The sequence below is a fragment of the Amphiura filiformis genome, chromosome 4 (assembly GCF_039555335.1).
Source record: "Amphiura filiformis chromosome 4, Afil_fr2py, whole genome shotgun sequence".
Lineage (NCBI taxonomy): Eukaryota > Metazoa > Echinodermata > Ophiuroidea > Amphilepidida > Amphiuridae > Amphiura > Amphiura filiformis.
Window position 1 is genome coordinate 66,118,529 of NC_092631.1, and position 22,887 is coordinate 66,141,415.

Consider the following 22,887-nt stretch of genomic DNA (forward strand, 5'->3'; position numbering starts at 1 on the left):
ACATTTCTTTCAGTGAAATATGAGGTCATGATTTCATTATTCATTATTTTGGAAAATTTCATTATTGTCAAAAATTTCATTTATATGGATATTACCTACATGTTTATGAAAGACCACCTCAAAACATGTATTAATGCTTAGATCATCATTATAGACATTTTGCAACAGATTGAGAAAAGATTTGAATTTGTTTTTATTATAAATGAAAAGAGATTTGCAATTATGTAATCACTTGAAACATGATGAGGTAATCCTTAAATTTCCATTATTTACTACATCCTCTACCCCTACAACTAAGACAAACTGCTGAAATTAACTTAATTAGCCTAATGTTTGGTAGTTTTTAGATACTAGGCCTATATATTTTTCAAAATTAGGTGGCTTTTCGAAATGGTAGTATGGGATGGTAGAAGAACCTCCCCATATTTTGATGCAGGGTATTCCAGTTGAAATCCATACATCTCCATATGGAAAACATGATCTTAATCACCCATAGAAGGGGTGTAGTGTGTAAGATTATGGTCATGTCTTCCATAGGGTTCACTGGAATAGCCATGACTGACCAAGGGATCACAGTTTCAGGCTTTAAATTATTTATAACTATTATATTTCTTATGTATATGTAGTGTGATAAAAACGAACAAACAAATGAATGAATGAATGAATGAATGAATGAATGAATGAATGAATGAATGAATGAATGAAACATTTGTCATTTATTAAATCAAAGAATACTTTCAATTCAACCTAATAACACTCACCCACTTACTGATACTTTTGATAACAATTACTCTGCTATCTTCAGTAGATAGCAGAAAAATTAATTCTTCTATTTCAAAACAAATTTTAAGAAGTATCTCTTCAAGTTCTGTTCAAAATACATTTGTTAGGTGCATGTATATAGGGGATTAGGCTAAGGAGCATGTGAAAATGTCAGGTGCTACGAGAAGAGTTATATATCCAATTTTACAATGAGTATTTTTACAAAGCATTACCACTTGCACACTTTTATGTGACGTTTCATTTGAAATGTGGCTTCTGTTTTTTGTATTAAACAATGCATAGTGAGTATCACAATGGCCAAGTGTATATAATTAGTTCCATGTATTATTTCTTTTATTCTGTTTATTTATTAAATTTTATTAAATTTATTTTATTATTAACAAATATTATTATTATCAAATAATTATAATTGATTGTTATTTTTATTAGTATTGGTTAAAATATTATATCTGATTTGGTCCGGTGCTACTTGATTAAAACTGACCCAATTTTCTTGATTCACATTATGACCACAAGTCAAGGTTTATGTAAATAAATTGCATAAGTCACATTGTCTAGAAGTTAATGAAATAATGTTAAACCAAGAATGCCAACATTTCATCTCTAAAACAAAATTAAATCTATTTTTAGAACATGCCAATTTGTCTGTGGCAGTTCATTTCTTTTGCTTTTTTAAAAATGTATGTCCTATCATATCTGTGGAAGTATGGTACACTGCTCATGCATGCAGCTCAATGATGCCAGACTAGCTTTACCATCATTAATCTGACTAATGAATTTTTTTCTATAGTGTAGGCCTACCCATCACTAGGATACATGTAGTACTTATTATTTTACAAAATTTGTGATGTGATGGAATGAAGCAGAGAAGATTTATATTACACTTCTGATAATGTAGTTTCTAGTGTTTGTAGGCTATAGACGCAGTTCAATGTGGGTCTTTAGCAACAAAAAGTACCTCAATGAACAGTATACATCATTTCTTGTAAATTAAGGTACTTTATTGATGAACAACTCATGTTTAGCCAGTCTATTCTGCTTTTCCAGGATCTGTGCTTTACAGGCAGCCTGTGCAAAGAAAATTCATTTGATTACATGAAGTGGCATAACGTGTTGCACAGAATAAAATATCTTTTCTGGGAATGAAAATTTCTGGACCTGGGACTTATATTAATGTACAAGTAGTGTATTAGGCTAATTATCTTTGGAGTAAAACATTTCAAAATTGGAAAATGATCTGGGCACTATGTAGATGGAATATTAAAATGGTGACCATAAAGAACGATCAAGTGGCAACTGGAGGTCTTAAAATGGTATTCTTAAAAGGTGAATTTAATGATTTCAGCATCTCTTTTCGGGGAATGGTCCAATAGATATCCACTAAAAGGGTCTTTTCAGGGAATGGTACAATAGATTGCAATTGATTCTGACATTGAATCGTTGAGTAACATGTGAATTACACATAAAATAGCATGTACCGTATTTCGTCAAATAAACGCCCCCGGGGGTGTTACATTTTCCCAAGGGGGGGGGGGCGTTTATTCAAGGTCAATTTTAGAACGATAATTCCTGTTAAAATCATTAGGTAAAGTAAAAACACACGCTAAAATGACGAACTATGAAGTAGAAACACTGACTTCTGGCTCACTTCGGGGTTCTGATCCAGATTTTCGCCAATTATTGACACTATTATCGACCATGTGCGCAACTTGGTAAGCTTACTACACAAGATAGCATGGAAATATCGGCATTTTTGAAACATCTTGGTTGAAAAAAGTGGTGGGGGCGTTTATTTGAGGGGGGGCGACTATTTGACGAAATATGGTATTAGTATTATAGGGTACTTTGTTGTATTTTCCGGTTGTCAAATGTGTTGTAATTTCTGGCTGTTGACATCCAGTAGAATTCAAATGCAGTCACCCATTCAGGTAACCCCATTTGTGGAAGATTTAGATCATATCTCCTATAGCAGGTGTAAGGATTTTAACTGGAATAGCTTGCTCTACCATATTTAATGGATTTCTTTCCTAAAATAGGTATACAAAACCATGTAAGCAGGATTCCCACTAAATAATTAATATTGATAGAATGTGAAAGGATGCCCATTACATGTACTACCCGGAATCTGTGCTTCTCATGTAGTTCTAACCTCTTCCAAAAAACTCCTGCAAAGAATCTGTCAAATTTAGTTTTTCAATCAATGATTTTCCCTGAAAAAAATTAAAAACCACAAAAGTCCCTAAAACTAAATGTCATTTTTAACATGATAATATACCTCCTTTCAGAGCCATCTTCCTGCACTTCTCCTAACTGTTCCATAAACTGCTTGTACAGATCCATTTTCTTTCTTTTTTCTGAATTTCAAATTTTGCAAAGCAATTTTCCAATCAACATGAATTTGAGCACCAAGGTAACAAATCAATAATCCTTCAAGATGCTAACCACACATTTTATTGATGAAATATAAAATACCAGTTTCATGTTTCTTTATTTCTGTTTATCGATTTGGTAAAATTGCGTGCATTTTACTCAAATTCATCTGAATTCAAATGTTAAAGGACATTTTGCCATGGCTGACAGAGAAAAAAAGACATCGCTGGTCCCCAGCTGCAAATGATCCCATGCTAATGGCACTATGGCAGGTCTCTCTATATATATGTACCAAAGACTTCAGATTACTAAGTCAGCATTCAAGATATCTATCCCATGTGCACATTGTGTAAGGCAGGCCTTCTAGACAAAAGTCTCTGAATATCATTGGGCTTGTGAAATTTTCCTACAAATATCGGCGAGACAAACTAATGTTACCATAGTATTTGGCATTACCTGTTGATTTGTGATTCTGATGTCTTTTGAGTGCCACAAATGCGGACCGGTAACCTTGTATTATGCGTAAATTCAGACCTGTAAAATTGGTGAGGGCTTGTATAATTTTAGACTAAAGACTTAAGTGCCCCATAGCATTTTTGAAACAATCATGCCATAATCTATATTTTCATGTATTTTCCAAAATCCTTCAAGGAAATGGTGTAATAAATGAGTCAATAATAACCATAAGTAACATTAGATGGCACTGCACAGTAAGAGTTGCCAAATGAGTTATTACAAAATACATGAGATGTGGTACTCCACACAGAGAATTGTGGGATGGTTAACACATCACGGAACAAAATTCAAAATGAATTATTTTGTATTCATCCATTGGCAACAAGATCATCTAAGCTTTTACATAACATCCAAAACTGATGTCATACACACATTTTTGTGGATACGTACAATGTACAAATTTGGGTAAATTTTTAAGGATATATATCGACATTGCACTTTCAGGCAGGAAGGTTACTCTCAGAGCTCCCTTTCCATACAATGACTCACGTCATCTTCTATTCAACATTCAAACTACAGTGTAATGTGATATTCAATGTCCAATGAATGCTAATTTCAATGTCAATTTCATTATTTTCATTATTACCGTACTGACTCGAGTATAGTCCCACCCTGTTTTTGGGTGAACATTCGTCAAAATTGGGGGGTGGGACTATACTCGAACTAAAAAAAAAAAATTCAATGCATTTTAAAATCACTAATAGAGTATGACATGAGTACAAATTTATTCAAAACACATAAGCCTACAATTTTTTTTAATCAACCATGAATGATCCCAGCATTTAGCTCTAGGTCCAGGGACACTCTCCAAAACCGAAAATTTGGGGTGGGACTTTACTCGCGTCAGTACGTTTTATGTGAATGTACTTTCCTTGAAGTATCTATTTACACTGACAAATATTATTTGATTAAAGGTCAACAATGTCTATCTGTAACTATTTTGAATGCATTCACAAGATTAATTGGGAAAATGATCTTCAATATTTTTATGTCAAATTAATAAACCATACAATGAATCATCTGTGGCCAAATGTTAGCGGAGATGTAGCTAGATGAGTTATGCAAACAGGCATGATATTACTGTATAGCCAGATATTTAGCAGGATTGATTTTTTAAAAAATTCAGTATTGTTTTATTTGAGCTTTTACAGACCTATTTAAACATCAAATATGCTTATATGTGCATGCTTTAAATCTTTTAAAACCTTAAATATAATATTGTGACTGGTGAATGTACAGGACTATGCACTTTAGTTACTTCTACATACAGTATACCCTATGGGTATGAACAATTGCGTTCACAAACCCAGTGGACATATTTGAACAATGTACGATTCAAATATAGCAAGTGATAATATCTTCATCAACAGTTTGATTTTCAGATATGAAAATGAAAGAAAACACTTGAGTGTTTCTTAACAATAGACATGATGACATTTGAAATAACATTCAGTTGAAGTGAGGCAAAGCCCAAAGTGCTCAGAGTATTCAAAATTAAAGGGATGTCAACCGAATACGACGGGACAGGGATATGGGAAGAGGTCTAATATGATAGTGTACTTCATGCATGACCAAATTTTTTCACAACAAGTTTTTTTTACTGTAACTCCACAACTGTTGTCTGTGCTGAAATAATATTTCCAGTGTAGTTGTAGTCCTTGCCCCTATAATATACATATCTTACTTGTCACCAATATGCTATAATTTTTGAGAAAAATGCAAAAATAGGCACAAAATTTGCCAGTGGTGTAGTACCACCTTTTAGAGTCCACTTTAAATACAAGAAAGCCCATAATTCTGCATCCCCAAATAATTTCTAAACTTAAGAAACTTGATTGTTTTGTTTTAGTCTTGTTTTTGTGTGTGTGGGGGGGGGTACTTTCTTTTATGAATTATGTTATATAACAGGAAAGGAAAGCACTCTGTGTTGGACTTATAAGTCTAATTTTCTTTTCTAAATTACCATTTACTTGCTTGTATGTTGTATTATATTGTTTGTATTTTGATAATTCAAATAATAATAATAATTATTATTTATGATACAGTACCTGTGATGCAGCATCATCAAATGCATAGTCAAAGACATAATGCTTTTCTCTTGATCTATTGGCTCTTAATACATCATCAGGGTCATCCATGGGATCCAGTAGCACCACAACCTGAAATAAATAAAATAAAAACATCCAATGTCAATTATACAATCTATCCTGGGGGGAAAACATAGTAAAAGATGAATAAATACATTTAACCCAATCCATGATGGGGTAGGTTGAACTCATTCAAAATGAGTAAATGCTGCCACACCAGGGGCGTAGCAAGCGGGTGGACAGGGCATGGATGAAGTCCATGGGCCCAAGGGTTCAGGGGCCCGAGCAAAAGCAAAAATTAAATAAGGGCTCTTAACCCTAACCCCATCAGGGCTTTTTCGCGATGGGAAGGGAAAGAAGGAAGGAAGGAATAAAGAGAGAAAAGAAAGAAAGAAGTTGTTTGCTCTGGGTGGGATTCGAACCCGAGACCCCTCGCATGCCAAGCACTGGGTCGGCGACACCTTGCCATGGGTCTTGGGCTTCGCTGGCCAGCGAAACCGTGCCTATATATCACTTAGGGCGATTGCATCATCACACCACGTGGGATGCACACACGAACAACGCATATATCAAGTAGTATTTTGTAGTACTTGGTCCTGTTAGGGTTAAAGGAGATGTTAAAATGGCCCCCTACTCCCGGGGGGGCCACTCAAATATGAGAGTGTACGCATGCGTGACCAAATTTTTTTCGAACACCCCCTAAACAAGTTTTCCTCTGTGAGCAAAATGACCCCCTAAACAAGTTTTTAGCGCGCTTTCCCAAAAAATTTGACCCCCTAAACAGGTTTTTGTCTAATTTTGACCCCCTAAACAAGGTTTTGTCTAATTTTGACCCCCTAAACAAGTTTTTGTCTAAATTTGACCCACGTTACAAGTTTTGATGGATTTTGACAAATTGAACAAATTTGTAGGCCTACTAAGTTAGTAGGGCCGAACTTGTCATTGAACACTAAAACTGAGTCCACCTCCCGGATATAGGCCTACCCCCCTCCGCGCCGGTATACCATACCGTACCACTTTAAAATATAAATAATTCAGATTAAGTAGCTTGTTACATGAATCTGATTGGATTCTCGTAAAGTAGTTTTGTGAGAATATACCAATATTCAGCGTAATTTATCATCATAGTTTATCCAGATGCAACGTTAAAGCAGTATTCACATCGTATTTGGTTCCGAATTCGGCACCTAAAGTTGATTATCGTGTCCTGATATCAGCGGCCCTTTTCATGCTTTCTACTGCATATATAATTTGCTAAAGTAATCCAGAGAAGGGAAACTCGCAAATCTACCAGCAGGAGTAGTAAATAATGTGAGGAATCTATAAAGGTCCTAAAATCTTTTTGAAATACATGATATTTTCATTCGGATTTTCGTCTCCCGTTTTGTCCACTGAACTATATACCCATCATCATAATCATGGCGTCATTAATTAATATGCACATTTTTTAATCTAAACGGTATTTTACATAGAAGTACGAGGCCATGGTTAAATCACATGTAACACGTCATGAAATATATTTGCATAACATAGTGCTTTTTACGACACTGGAATAAACTTTTTTCGGAATCGGAGTTTCAGCAGATTTGAAAAGCAGATTAAAATGGGACCCTAAATGCGTTACAAACGCTTTTAAAACAACCCCTTTTCATGAAAATCACCGTTTTTTGACCCCCTTAACGCGTCACGCTCGTAACGTGCCCAACCGAAAAAAACACCCCTTTTCACGCGTTTTTTTTTGGTCACGCATGCTTACATCATTATATTTGAGTGGCCCCCCCGGGCCCCTACTGCTCCTTGTCCATGGGCCCCTGTGCCACAATGGGCTATTCCAGTTGAAATCCATACATCCCTATCATGACCTTAATATCCCTGGGCCTCCCTTCTTTCCCTGGGCCTCAAGGAAGAACAGATGATTAATTGTGTTATCAACTGATTGAGTGTCCCAGGTTAAAGAAGAAATAAAACAAACAAACATCCCATACAGGGAGTGTGAATATCACTTCACTTGAAATCTACAACTACTGTATGGAAGATTATGGTCATGTCTTCATAGAGGGTGTTACATGCAGGTTCAGACGCAGGGGGTGCGCCCCAAATTGGCAAAAGTATACAAAAGTCCCACAAAAAAAATCAGGTTTTTTTACGCTTTTTTGATCTAAAAAGGTCCAAATTTTGGGAAGAAAGTCCACTTTTTACAAAATCGCTCCCCCCTTTGGAAAAAAATCCACCTATTCTAAATCAGCACCCCCAAAACAAATCCTGCGTACGGGCCTGGTTACATGGATTTCAACTGGACAGGTCCATTTTTTCAACTCCCTCTCATTGAGTCCACTTTTTTGCGGTCACCTAATGACCCCTTTTTTAAAGATAACTTTGATCAAAGCTTAGATCATCTCTCAGCACAAGACCCTCTATCTCTGAAAGAATTTTGTTAAATTTCTTCAAAGTTTTAGACAATTTATAGGAATCTTGATGTTTAGTAACAATGCCAAAGTAAAAAAGAAAAAAAGTAAAAAAAAGAAAAAACAATGCCAAAGTTAGTATTTCTGTACTTAAGACCCACAAAATTTCCCAATGTCAATGAATGACCCCTCTTTTCTTATAGGGTTCTCATCAAATACACCCTTTATTCTTTTATCAGACAAGTCGACAAAAAGACCCATAATTTTGAATCTCGACTCTAATTAATTTATGATAATCTTCTGTCACGATTGAATTCAAGGTCAAAATCAAAATGTCAACTTTTTCCTAAATAGGGTCTAAATTAATTACTGGTTGCTTTTGCAGTTTCTTCTTACTTTCATACAATGATAGTAATATATTCTTATGACCTATATTTGTTTTATCAGTATAATTTATACTCAATATGTTATGAATCAAAATCAATGATGAGTATTAAATCAATCCTAATTTTTTTTAAAACTTTTATAAAAATGATAAAATTTAATGTTCTAAGCAGCATGATAGAAACAAAATCCAAAAGATCACACACCAATTCAACTTTGAGAGGTGCATGTAGTTGATAAACAATAATACAATAATTATAGGAAATTATTAGAATTCTATGCCATTTTCCCCTTTTACATGTATAAGATTACAAACAACTTAGGAAAAACAAGGTTTGAGTCACCAACTTATGCCCAAAATGCTAAATGCTATGCTTTTCTTTGTTTTGCTTTTTTGTTCACTTTTGTTTTAGTTAAAAATGGATCTGCTTTATCTCCTATGCACAATCCTGAAACCTAGGATTGATTGCAGATATCAGAACCGGGGATGGTCCCCCTTCTTTTTTCGAATAGCTCTGACACTTAACTTGCACAGGGTTTGACTCCCGGGTTTGATTCTTCCTGTACACAGGACCAACGGCTTTACGTGACTTCCTAATCATGGACATGGCACATACACTACCTATATCTGCACGTGCTAAGCAGTGTATGGGGGTGAGAAGACTTTCTACAATTAAATTCTGTGATGTAACTGAACTGAACTGAAGGATTCCCAACCACAGGACCAAAAATGAAAGAGAAAAGTGTCCCTTGACGAATCATGAAAGAGAAAATCAAGAAGGCAAAGGAAAAGAAAAGGGAAAAAAGGAGCCCAAAAATCACCTCAATCATGGGCCAAAATAATGGAAAATACCATTTTTTTTGCTCCTAAACTCTTATAAATCAATGATGCTTGTAGTTCTCAACAACAACACACAGGTTACCATGCCAATGCCTTGCAATACTTTATCTTCCTTAAGGCCCTTCACAATTAATTCTTAGTTTCCTGTTTCATGGTTGAAAACCAGGGATGAGGCGACTTTTAATTATTAATTATTAATTATCTTTTATTTTCTTTATTTTAAAATAATTGGTAGCAACCTACATCAAGCCATTTTGACAAGGAGCATGCATTTAATTATTTTACTACTATGTTTGATTTTATACATAAGTAATGGTACAATTAGGTTCTATGTTTATTCATCATTATAGATGATATGATCAAAGTCAGAAAGTAGCAAATGGTAGTCATTAAAAATTATTTTTAAAGAGAAAATCCAAAATATAAATAAAATAATTAAATATTTTGCAATTCTCTACTTTGGACGCGGGCGGGAAACAGGAAACTAAGAATCAATTGTAATTGGCCTAAAGGAACAATATGAAACAACAGCAATAATACTATGACTACTAATGGGCAAGATACGACAGAGTCATCAATTATTAACTGTGATGTGAGGATATGAAACTCTATTGTGTTTCTTATGGATGTCTGAGTCTAGGTTTATGGTTGATTGATACATTTTCACTATTCAAGATTGTTAATGTTATTGTTAAGCAACAGTATGCTGAAGTTTGGGGCTTTGGTTCATCTGGCAAATCGTTTTTTGCGACCCTCACAATTTTACAAAATGACAATATTGTTAAATTGAATGTTTTGTCACTATGTTTTACAGAACAAAAGTTGAAAGAAAAAAACACAAAAAACAACAATACACATATCGCAATTGAGTTATTAATTGGATACTGAATGTTTTGGTGATTTAAGGCATATTTGATCAATCATAACCAGAAAATAGAAAAGCAAAATATTAAAATTAATAATAAATAAATAAAAAACACAAAATATTTCAAAACTGTCTTTTGATTGAGGTTCAGTATGTAAAATAAATTTTTGGATTTATTTTGGAAAATTTTTAACTATATATTTCAAAACTAGGTTTATTAACCATCTACAGGCCTTTTTCAGACAAGATATAACTTTTTTATGTTGAGGTCTTCTTATATTTAAAACAAAAGTCCACTTTTTACAAAAAGCCTGAATAAGCCTGAAAAACAGAAGCCTGAAAATGACCAGAATGGCCCAAAAGGGGGCTGAAAATAAAAGAAATTGTGTAAATCTGGACTACAAAAAAGCCTGAACTTGTGCAAAAGCCCTGCAAGTCGCATTCACACACAATTTCTCATTATGTTTTCAATATCCTTTCCTCTTAGGAACATCAGTGATTCAACCTGTTGCCTTGGATATCTCGCTCAATCCAATATGCGTCATTAAATGGCCAATTGTCCTCATCAAATGGACTGTGAAGCTTGCAGTATGAAAGATAAAAGGCTTGTAATATAAAGTACAATGTGTTCAGGGTTGGGGTGTTAATAAATAATTTAAGGAATATGTCAGGTTCATATTATTTTTTTCCACTGTATTGTAATATTATAATCCTCCACATTTCTAATAAACACAGAGTCAAATTTGAAACAGGTGGAAAACAATTGTTTGTTTGTTTGTTTGCTCATCCTTTATTCTGTATATATATGACCAGTCTAGTCATTCCATGGTGGCAAAATACCTGCATATAGCTATAGTATTAGATAGCAAAAACACAAAAAATTCAAATGAATTTATTACACCTTTGCTTCAAATATGTGTAATAATGGGAAAAATGGAAACTTGAAAATGTCACCAGATTGCATCATGTCAGTGTCATCATGTCAGTGTCACATTTAGCTATCATAGTTTTTCATGACAATATCTTTGTGGTTTACATCATGGAAGTAAGGGACTGCCTCTTCCAAGCTTGCACGAAACTGAAGACAAATTGCCTCCTCTCTCCAGCTGCCTCCTTTGTCTTCCTCCTGTTTTTTCCCATCTAAAAGCACCACTTTTCTTTTTTTAACAATTGCCCACATTATAAACTACCTTTTAGGGAAACCAATAGTGACAAAAGCAGAAAGCATCGATTTATTTGCCAATTCTACAAGCCAAGAACATTCTAATAACACCAACTCATGTTCCTACACACCTGCTGTGAAAGGCTTTCAACAATAACATTCTTTCCCAGGAAATGTTTGCAAAATAGTCATGGCAACACACATGAATATCAATGGTTTAAGCATAGACCCTCTAGTTTGAGTACCTTTAGCATCAACATGCCATTTGAATACATACTTCAATAAATTGTGTGTATTGCTGCATGCTGCAAAGATTAATTTTTAAAAGTGTGTTGAAAAACAAACTTTTTGCTGGTATTCAGATAAATTTTCTTCATATATTGAGTTTGTTAAAAACTTACTTTTATATGTCACATAGTTTAAGCATTGATTACATTTACTGTAGTCACAGTACAGTATAAAGCCTCATTTTTCAGAAGCAAAAATACACATAACATGCACCAAACCTGTATTCCTTATTCTCTGAGTCCTCTACATGTAACTTGAAAAACATCTTATTTAATCTCCTGTACAAAATGGTCAGACAAAGTAACAACATTTTACCACAGAATGTTTTTGCCGCCACTCTTTACTCAAGGTCAAACACTGCGACATTTTCAAATGGATTGTGTTCCAAAGAAATAAGCATTTGAAATATCAGCAACAGACTGAATTGACAGTTTTATACATTGGATGACCCATTTCTGTGACAGCTGAATGCTTTAAAATGTGGTTGAATAATGATCTAGGCAACCTCCATATTAATTAGCATCTTTTAAAAAGAAAGAATTAGTGACATATTTTCTGGAATCTGGAGTACATGTAGTCACTGCAATTATTGCTTTCCTCAAACAACTGTGTACGGAGATATGCATTTTGACCATTTGGTATATCAATGATCCCTCTTTCACTTTCAGGGTATATTTTGGTATATGGATGGGACATTTTTCAAATATTTTCAGATATTAAAATAGCCCAAATTTGCCTCATTGCAGCCAAAATTTGCCAAACATTTCTAAAAATCTGGCAATGAGCTGATTTGTTAAAAATTTTTACAGAAACGTTGGGCATTATAATTAGGTACATAAAATACACTGATGGGTCCTAAACCTAATGAAATAATGTGCCCTAACTGTACCAAAATCCTGAAAATCAATCCAAAAGCTGCCACACATTCCCTTATCCCCCAGCCACGATGCCTTCCAGCTAGCTCATGGCTCCATCATGATTTTAATACACAAAACAACCAGAATTATTCTATGACCACTACAACTGATGACATATCAAATGGACTTCACATTGACATCTTCATTGTTGAATACACCTGTCTCGACCAACAGGAAATAATACCAGGTGACAATGCTTTCATGGCTGTCTCATTGCAATCAGTTTATCATCAGATTCATCAACAAAGGTTAGGCGAACTTCTGACTCGCTCTTTTCTTCCTTTTGATTTTCTCTGATTTTGAACAATCAACTTTCACCAACATCCTGGCCAACATATCATTTGGAATTAAAACACAAGAATAACAGGTTTGTTTTTAAGATAAATCTGCAGCTGTTTGGATGAAACCTATCAGCAGCAAACAAAAGTACCTGTAATCTAAATATCTATTATGCAAGGAGCTTTGATGTTTGATTGACTGTTTACCTTGCATAACTAAGGACTTTGAGAGTTGTTTTGTTTTAGCAGTTATATACTATACAACTTGTACTACAAGTGTCTGAGCTAAGTTGGCAAGGAGACGCCACTGACGATACTCATACCACTTTACGTTGATTAAATTTTCAAATTGAGGTCAAATAATTATGTGATTAAATTATCATTTTAAAGCTATTTGAGTTGATACCCATAATGGTAAAGAAACAAGATTGTACTCCAAGTGGAAGTCTCATATGACATGACGGGAGCACGTGTGGCCGAGTGGATAAGGCGCCAACTCATAATACATAGGTTGTAAGTTCGAGCTCCCCGCTCGTGCCAGCGTGTTGTGTCCTTGGGCAAGGCACTTTATCCTCATTGCCTACTTGGGGGATGTGGTTGGGTTGGATTGGATGTTTGTATAGTTGTTTGTTTCAATGTTGCAATATTGGCGCTGATTAAGCTGCTGCCTGCAAATTGCATTGTGTCTGTTTAGGTGTGTTTAATGTACAATTCTAGCAATTTGACCTGCGGGTCACGATTAGAGTTTGAAATAAAAACCTTCCTTCCTTTAAATGATCAAAATTTGTATACTGACTCATGATTTGTCACATTGCAAATATTACATTTAAAATTGTATTACATTTAAGGGATCTGATATTAACGTTTGGCGATGTTTTAACATATTTTTTGTGGGAACTGAGAGTACACCAGACATATCAAATTGCATTCTGAATACGAGGAATGTCCTTCTGATATCAAATAATTTTGATTTTTTGAAATAGATCGCTATATAATACAAATTTTATGACAAAATTTGATATTTAAAAAAATTTTGATATTTAACAGTCCTCAAAGTAAGTCCTTTATAAGTCTAATATAGTAGCTGGGATGAAAAGGCGACGATCAATTGAAAATTTTGACCTTTCATATTGAAGATATTCATTTTTCCCCCCAAAAGACCTAATGTTTTTGGTGTTTTGAGGAAAAAATCCATACTTCGAGGACTGTTAAATATCAAAAATATCAATTTTTAATCATTTGCCATCAAATGTGTACTATATCGTAAATTTCAAAAAATTCAAAATTAGTCGATATTAGAAGGATTATTCAGAATGAAATTCGATATCTCTGATGTGCTCTCATGTCCCACAAAAAATACTGCCCAAACATTCTTACCCCAGCCCTTAAAATTGTATTTCTTTACTTATTTGGTTTGAACATTTGTCTTGATTATATCTTGAAAGCCTTATATACTTGATTCTTATCATTTTTGCCTAGAGATATACTTACATTATCTTCCAATGTATGTGCTATATGTGTATTCCCACACTCCACTTCAGAATGTGCAAGTGGACGTACTCGTAGGACCACCTGACAGATGAGAAAAATGCATTCATATTAGAAATTATTCCTTGTCCAATTCCATGAGTTGATGCATCTCATTTGTTTTTGTAGGGTGCTAGCATTTCAGGTATTTTTCAACTTTACTGTACATATTTCATGTACATATTTTTTGCTGAGAAATCCAGACAATATTACACTTTATGCATAAAATGTCTATGAAATATCTTGCAAGTATATTTTTTCATAGAATTTGTTACTGATTTGAGTTTTAAATTGACCATTTTACTGATTTGAAACTTACATTTTGCCACACTGAGATTTTGACACACACATACACACACCAGCTTATGGTATACACTTTACCGGCAACAAGCATGTTATTTGTTATTTTTTAGTCTAACAACAACTTTAATATGCACTGAACAGTGAATAGTAACTATTCAAAATGTTCTAGCTATTTTTATTGTATAATGTGTATGTATGATGTCTCATCAAAAGGTAACAAAAGTGCAGGGAAAAGCCTGTATTAAGATACAGATGTAAAATAAACTTGCAAAATATAATTCAAGAAAATAATAAGATCAAATGGTACATTTTTCTTCATATTTTCAAAGGTATCACACCAAGATATCATTTTAAAGGAGCATTTTGTGATCCACAACCTCATCCCCCACTTTTCTCAACAAAAAAAATTGAGATTCTTATAACACTGGAAATCTCTGGCTATCAAGTGAAATTTTGGGAATATAGCTTTTTCTTGGATATCTACTAATAATGTCACAAAAGGAGGATGCTTGGATCACAAAATACTCCTTTAAAGCTTGGTCTTATTGCTAATGTCTCAATACTTTCAAAAGAACCCATGTACTTTTTGATATGACATGTAACATAAAATATGTGTATCAATTGACAACCAATACTCACCGTTAGTTGACTGTCCTTCCAGTCCTGATTTCTCCCCATCCTGCTAGCTGCCATTTCCATAATTTCTCCTTTCTCAACCTCAGGGCTATCAAGCCCCGGGCCTACTAACTCTTTCCCTTTTCTGTATATTGTTGTAAGTTAACTTTTAAGTCTCAGTGAAACAATTTGTGGTAAAAAGAACAGTGATAACACCACCGCCCCTGCCACTGCACAGGCATTCTACAACCTTGCTGATAGCCATGACTGTACTGGCCTGTGGTAGCTAGGGCCGGAGATGCTACGCAGTTATGTGCTTTAGCCGTAATCCATTGTGACCAACTCCAGCTTGAGGAAAAGCAATTTATTTTGTACTTGTTGGTGAATCTACTTCTGTTCTGTGTGAGTTACATCTTCCTGTATTTATAGGTAAAATAAAAAGGTGAGAAAAATGTTCATAAAACAAGATTATATGATATCAATTAATGGTTTTGAACAATTCAGTTGGATAACATATTTTTCTAACCATTAAAATCTTCTTAAAATCTGAACAAACAAATTGCGATAAATTATTTTATTTGAATATGATGGCATGGAAGTAGTATACATGTTTAAAATATTTTTTTGCTAAATAGTTTGATCTTGCCACAATGCACAATGTTGAATATTATTTTTATGTACCACATTTGACCATATAAGTGTCCACACATTAAGTCGGTCACTTGGGGTACTTACATGTATATATTTGATGGTAAAATACATTTTAGTCAAAATTTAGAATTTACAACAAAAAAAGTAATTAATACAGAGTGAATCTGAAATCAAATCCTAAAGATAAGGCCAATGAAAGTTAATTCGAGTTTATCGTCCCTTTTTTTCCCGGTTGGTGAGGTGACTTTTTCATTTTCATTTTTCATTATTTCATCAGATTTCATTATTGACCTAAAATGCGTGTTGATTTAAAGCCACACTCATACATGTTGTTTATAAACATGTTTTTATATGGGTATAAAAAGGGACTAGAAAAGTTAGAAAAGGGCCTCGTTTTGCTTTCAAGTTATGAATTTATATGTTTTACAAACAAAAATATATGTTTCCAATTGCTAAAACTGGTGAAACACTGATACTTTGAAAATAATGAATTATTTTTGAAAATTTGACGTGGTGTTTTTGGTTACCAAAAAGTGACGCGGGCGGGGGACGATAAACTCGGAATCGACTTTCACTCGCCTAAATGGTAATTTTAATTTTACAGGTGCATTGAAAAATTTCTGTTAGGCGACGAAAAAAGAAACCCTATACGGGCGGACGGACCTTTCAAGTAAGGGTCAGTCGGTCGGTCGGTCTTTTTTTTGTTTTTGGAAATGACCCAAAAAATCACCAAAATCTGTAAATAATTTGCAATTTGAGAAAATACACACACACAAAATTTTGTTCCTGAAATGTCTGAAATTTGGGTCGGCATTCATTTGTCCGGGAATTTTTTTTCCCAGTTCAAAATCTGGGTCGGTAAGGCCCGCAGAACAGGGTTTTCTTTGTTTTAATAATAATATTACGGGTCTAATACTTTTTCAACCACATGGTGACTGGAAGTGGTCTAAGGGTAAATGGTCCTGCACGATCCATGCCTAAATGTTGGGGAATGCTCCACCAACATTTTAAAAATCTGGAGATCTTATGTATGAATTAGTTTAATAACAGTTCATTTCATTTAGTATTGAGGGGCGTTAGATATCTAGATAAATAAACATGCACTATCGGCTTTGCTCAAACTTTATCTCCATTATAGCCACATACAGATTTGTATCCAAATTATGTAAATATATCATGCCATTTTGCGTACAATAAAAATACATATTAAGACAAAAAATATCCCAGCTGCATCATTTTGACCTGGCAGTATTATCAGTGGGATATATACCAGTTTGTTTTCAAGGGACTAGTCATGTACAGTCTTTGAGATGTTGGAATATTTTGCAGTAAGTTTTCAAAAAATGTTTTTGAATATTTAATATGAAAACATTTTACCATTTATATACCCTTTATAATATATACGTACTGCGCACAAAAAGCATCAAAAATTCCAAATACCTTTAAAACAAATGCAAGATCTTCTACACTCAACCTTACCATAAAGAACTTGTTTTTTATGGATAATTTTGTTCTGCGTATACCTAAATTGACACAATGCGACTTAGTTTAATACTGAATTGAAATTGAAATGGAAAAATGTAGCATTTCAAAAGTGAAAAATTGGGTCAAATTTAATATTTCCTCCTTCAAGGTGATTTCTACCAGCTTATTCATGTATACGTATATATATGTGCTCATAGCGTGACACCAGATCAACAATCACTCGCCATGCTCATAATTAGCGTGTTTCGAGAGAAAAGTCTATACATTTTGTCACTTTTGAAATGCTCTCTTTTTTATTCAAATTAGTAAAACTTGGGAAAATAAAGTTGCATCCCCGTGCAGTGGGAGGTATCAAAATACAAAGAACAAAATTCTCCATGCTATTGACTATGATACCGGTACTTATTTGGTTTAAAATAGGTTTGTCTTTGAGATATTGCTTTTTTTAAAAGTATTTTGGGATTCTTTTTGTGAGCAGTATGGGCCTGTAGAACCTGACATTTAAATGTTTTATGGCATCTTTGCAAATAATGTTGTTTAAAACACCATTTAAAACACCTCATCCGTCAAAATTTCCAAATTTAAATTTGAAAAATTATTATGAAATGTTGACCAAAAATTAATACCGGTACTTGTTTATAATTCATGTCATACTCGTTTCTGATCAAAAGCAAAACAACATACTACACTTATTGAATTATTGAGTACCGCGGACTGTGGTGCTGTACGTAGTTTAAAGGTGGTACTACACCCCTTAATAAATTTGTGACCATTTTGCATTTTTCTCAAAAAATAATGACACACTGTCACTAGTATTGAAAATTATGTATATTATAGGGGCAAGGAATCCAGTTACTTCACAGGGATTTTTGTGACTCAACGAGGATTTCATGATCCTAGCATCCTCTTTTTAAGACATTTTTCAGTAGATATCCACGAAAAATGCTTATTCCGAAAATTTCAGTTGATTCCGATTTTGCGTTTGGGAGTTTATATGCATGATTAGTGTATTACACTGGGCCACTGTTGTAATTTTGTTCTGGTGTACCAGAACGAAATTCAATTTTGGCGATATTTTTGCTAAACTATAATTAATCTGCAAGAAATATTTGGTACATAAACATTATGTAGCCAGAGGTTTCCAGTGGTATAAAAATCTCAATCTCTTTTTTTTGAGAAAAGTGGGGGGATGAGGCTATGGATCACGAAATGCCCCAAGACAAGCGGTAGTGAGCGGTACGTTATTTATGATTTTGATTTAAGAAAAGAGGTGTACACATGCATGTACCGCTAGAATTAAGTACCTCATTTCTTATTTATACAATGAACCACTTGTCAAGTAGGCCTTTTATTCCTTGCCCCTATTATAATATGCATAACTTTTTGTTACCAGTGTGTAGTTATTTTTTGAGAAAAATGTAAAATTTATCAGGTGTAGTACCACCTTAACAGTTTTAAATAAACATGGTCCATAAGGCATCCCCGGTGGGTTCAGTCTTCACTGATAATGGGTACGCATGATGGTTCCAATTAGGGGTACTTTTCAAGAAATATCCGCGGAATTTTCGAGGACAAAATTGTTCGCGATTGTCCAAATTAGGGGTGTTTTGGAGCAAAATTGTCCTTGAAATGAAAAATAGGGTGTATTTTTAAGACTTTCGTCCGTGTTTTACCGCTACAGTTTTCGTTTTTGTATTTTTTCTGTCCGTGTTTTAGTAGTTCCACACAAAAATTGATAGGGTATTTTTTCCGAAAAAAAATTGTCCTCATTTCCCCGTGAAATAGGGGGCAAATTCAAAAGCGTCCTTGAAATGGTAAAAATAGGGGTCTTTTTTTAGGAAAAAATGTCCTCGATTCCCTGTGATAGGGGTGAAATGAAAATCGTCCTCAAAATGATAAAAATAGGGGTGTACTTGGGGAAAATTTTCCTTGATTTCATGCAAAATAGGGGGTAAAATTGTGCAAATGTCCTCGATTCCCCGCGAAATAGGGGGTCATTTTCAAATCCTGGAACGGTCATACGTCCTACCTTTAAATACAAACTGAACCCACCGGGAAGGCATCATTAGTGATTGTTCTGGGATTGATATTCGAAGCCATATTATAAAGACATTCGTTCTGACATTCACATTCGCTAGTATATAAATATTATTATTAACTGACTAATGAGTGTGATGGTCGAAATATAGTCACGAGGTGAAAGATGGATTGTTCCATTCCACGAGCCGGAACGGCGAGTGGAATGGAACAATCCATTCATTCATTACATGCAATTTAAGACAGTTAATATTTGTTTTATATCACTCATGCATAAATTCTATTACTAAAATACTATTTAAGGTAGGAAATACATTTTTCATCAACATAACACCATGTTTTGCCGTGATATACTTCACATTTTGGGGTCCACCCCATAACTAAATCGGCGAGTCCAAGAGTCAGCGCACGGCTTGGCGCACTACGGCAGAGCACATGATCATGATGGTAAAGACTATCACACGGAGAGGGTGATAGTAAAAATGATAAATGGTAATCAACCAATGAACTGTCTAGAATTTATATGTATGAGTGATATAATACAACGTAAATATTACAGATTACTGCTACACACCGTATCAAGACATGACAGTTCAACGGCCTTTCCGAATAAAACTAAACAAGTATTTCAAACATCAAGTTGTCCTGGACTCGCTTTATCGCAATACCAGTCCTATACAAAATATGTATACAGTACACCCCGTACATAATAAGTTGTCCTGTTTATTCTGTACAATTGTAAAGTACTATGTTTCAAAACATACCTGTTACATGTTGCAATCAGCCATACACTAGACGACGATCAATGCCATCTATTCAATGAATCAACAAGTGCTGCGATCAACAACTATTGCGAATTTATTGAGCTGCTCACTGCTGCTGCCTGCTGATGCTTCGTGCTTTGCATGCAAGTCATCCACAAGATGCCAGCGCAGCCAATTATGGTAATCGATACACCCATCAATTAGCGTGATCAATAACTTTCTCATGCTAAAATTTCCCTACACTAAAATAATAATTCATATTTGAGGCCTATACAAAAAATAAACCAATAAATAATATTGGTTGTGTTTATTTACTAATGCTACTATCGTTATCTTGGAAGTGTATTGTTTCTATCTAGCATTTACTAGCGAAATAAATGTGCCACTTTAGGCGAAAACGGTGTTGACATACCTATTACCGAAGTCCTAGCAACAGGTGTAAACAACCTGTCGCTCTGCATGCACTGACAGGTTTGACTGTGTATGTTGCGCCATAGACCCTGACTCGATCCTGAGTAGGCTCTTAGCAGGCCCGTAGGTCCCCTACGCAGGATTTTTTTGGGGGGGTGCTGATTTTGAAAAATTGGGACTTTTTCATTTTTTGTCAGAGGCCGGGCCGGGCACTTTTTTCTTTCATTTAAAAGGGCATTTCGTGATACACAGCCTTATCCCCTAGGCCTACTTACTTTTAGAGATTTTTCACTGGAAACCTCTGGCTACATAATGGTTACCGGTATGTACCAAAAATTTCTTACTTAATTCGTTTAACAAAATCGTCAAATTTGAATTTCGTTCTGGTATACATGTACCAGAACGAAATTACAACAGTGGCCTTTGGAGCAGTGTACACATAATCATCATGATCATGCATATAAACTCGAAAACGCAAAATCGAAATCAACTGGAATTTTGGGAATAAGCTTTTTTCGTGGATATCTATTGAAAAATGCCATAAAAAAGAGGATGCCAGGATCACGAAATCCTCCTTTAAAGTCATAATGTACGATCTTATAATATGAATTTGGTTAATTTTTTTCAAACCTGATTTTTTGGCATATTTGTAATGTTTACACATGTCACAACTTGCACCTAAATGGAATCAGCCAAATTTGTTGTGTTTGTAGGTAAACAGAGCAAAGTTCGACATAAAGTCATAATTCAAGAAATTATGACTTTATGTCCGCCCATAGAACTGCGTGTTAAACGGCCAAAATAACAAGTGTTTCTTTCACGTTACCTCGTTATTTCAGCTCAAAATGGACAGAAACCATTCCCGATCATTATTACTAGTATTATTTCAGCATTTTGAGTATATAATGATAAATTTAAAATTTGAAGGAAATCGTACATTAAGCCTTTAAGTTGTCGGGGGGGGGGCACTCTTCCCCCTGCTGCCCCTTCCCGCTGGCTATGCCGCGGCCCCCACCTAATATTTCAACAATTCAACTCAAAAAGAAATGTGAGCTATCTTTTAGAATACCCTACCAATTTGATCAGGGGTGCAGCCAGGAAGTTTTGGTTAGGTATTTCCAAAGTGTGGATGAGAAGACGACACCTTCTTTTTTTTTTTTTTTATTCCACTGAGATTTTACTTTTTGCTTCCACTTTTTGCGGCAATTTTGCCCAACATTTGTTGATTCCCCCCCCCCCCAAAAAAAAAATTCACTATGCCCCCCTCCCCATGCCCCAAGAAAAAAATTCTTGGTGCCGCCACTGGAGAGGTGGGCCGGGGAGAAGGAAATTAGTGACATAACCAGGACTTTTAAGCCATGGGGAAGGCAAATTTCAAGGGAAGGCAATTTCAAGGGCGAAAACTTTGACGAAAATTGTCAAAAATAGGTTATAAGTATTACAAAAAAAAGGCCTAAAAATCTTAGTCATCACTTGAAAAAAAATTTTATGTGGAAGTGCAGACTAACTGACCAGTTGTACTATCTGCAGTGCCGCTGACCGGGGGGAGGGGTAAGCATAGGGCCTGCACTTTGGCTCGTTTTTTGTTTGTTTACATGGTCCAATAATCACAATATGACTGACATGTGGTAACAAAGGAAGCAGTCACTGCAATTTGATTATGTCCCATATGATTGGCCATTCAAGACACCCCTGTGAATATACTATAGCGGCCTTTTCAAAATATAATACCTGTTTGCTTGACTGTATTGACAATACCCGGGAACAATACACACAGTATATGCATTGGACAAACTTTTTACAATAAGCATGATAAGTGATGATGTGACCTCCAGATTTATACATCGTTCGTCTCGCACACTGACAACATTTGATTGAATGGACTGTAGGCTACTGCGCCGTGATTACGGTGAAGGACACCGGTTCAAATCCTTTGTTTGGAGCCAATCGATAAAAGCATGCAGGGCTTCTATACCCATGTACAGTTTATCCCTACATAACCTATGTCTTGAATACGCTGGCAAAGTTATGTAATAATCGGATTAATACTATATAGCAGTAGGTAAAAACAAGTTTTGAATAATCCGCGCTATAAAGTCCCATTCAGTGATCCCAGCGAAAATGAAAAAAAAAATCAAATTGTTACGTTTATAAATTTTTTTGATGAAAAACAAATGGCAACTAGATATATTGCATCC

The 22,887-nt window shown here is 34.8% G+C and overlaps 1 protein-coding gene across 3 annotated transcripts in view; it reads right to left on the reverse strand.

Moving 5' to 3' along the window:
* The window catches only part of LOC140151223 (kinesin-like protein KIF19), a 48,750-nt gene extending 28,229 nt beyond the window's left edge, over positions 1 to 20,521 (reverse strand). The window contains exons 1-4 of one of the 3 annotated variants that reach the window (XM_072173487.1): positions 20,279 to 20,521; positions 15,366 to 15,758; positions 14,388 to 14,468; positions 5,718 to 5,828 (exon numbers count right to left, since the gene is read on the reverse strand). In XM_072173487.1, coding sequence (XP_072029588.1) covers positions 5,718 to 5,828; positions 14,388 to 14,468; positions 15,366 to 15,425 — 252 coding nt within the window. In that variant the 5' untranslated portion in view covers positions 15,426 to 15,758; positions 20,279 to 20,521. Of the gene's footprint in view, positions 1 to 5,717; positions 5,829 to 14,387; positions 14,469 to 15,365; positions 15,759 to 20,088; positions 20,136 to 20,274 lie in introns of those variants that run through there. The other 2 variants (XM_072173488.1, XM_072173489.1) reach the window with 2 other exon arrangements.
* Positions 20,522 to 22,887: the final 2,366 nt, after the last annotated feature.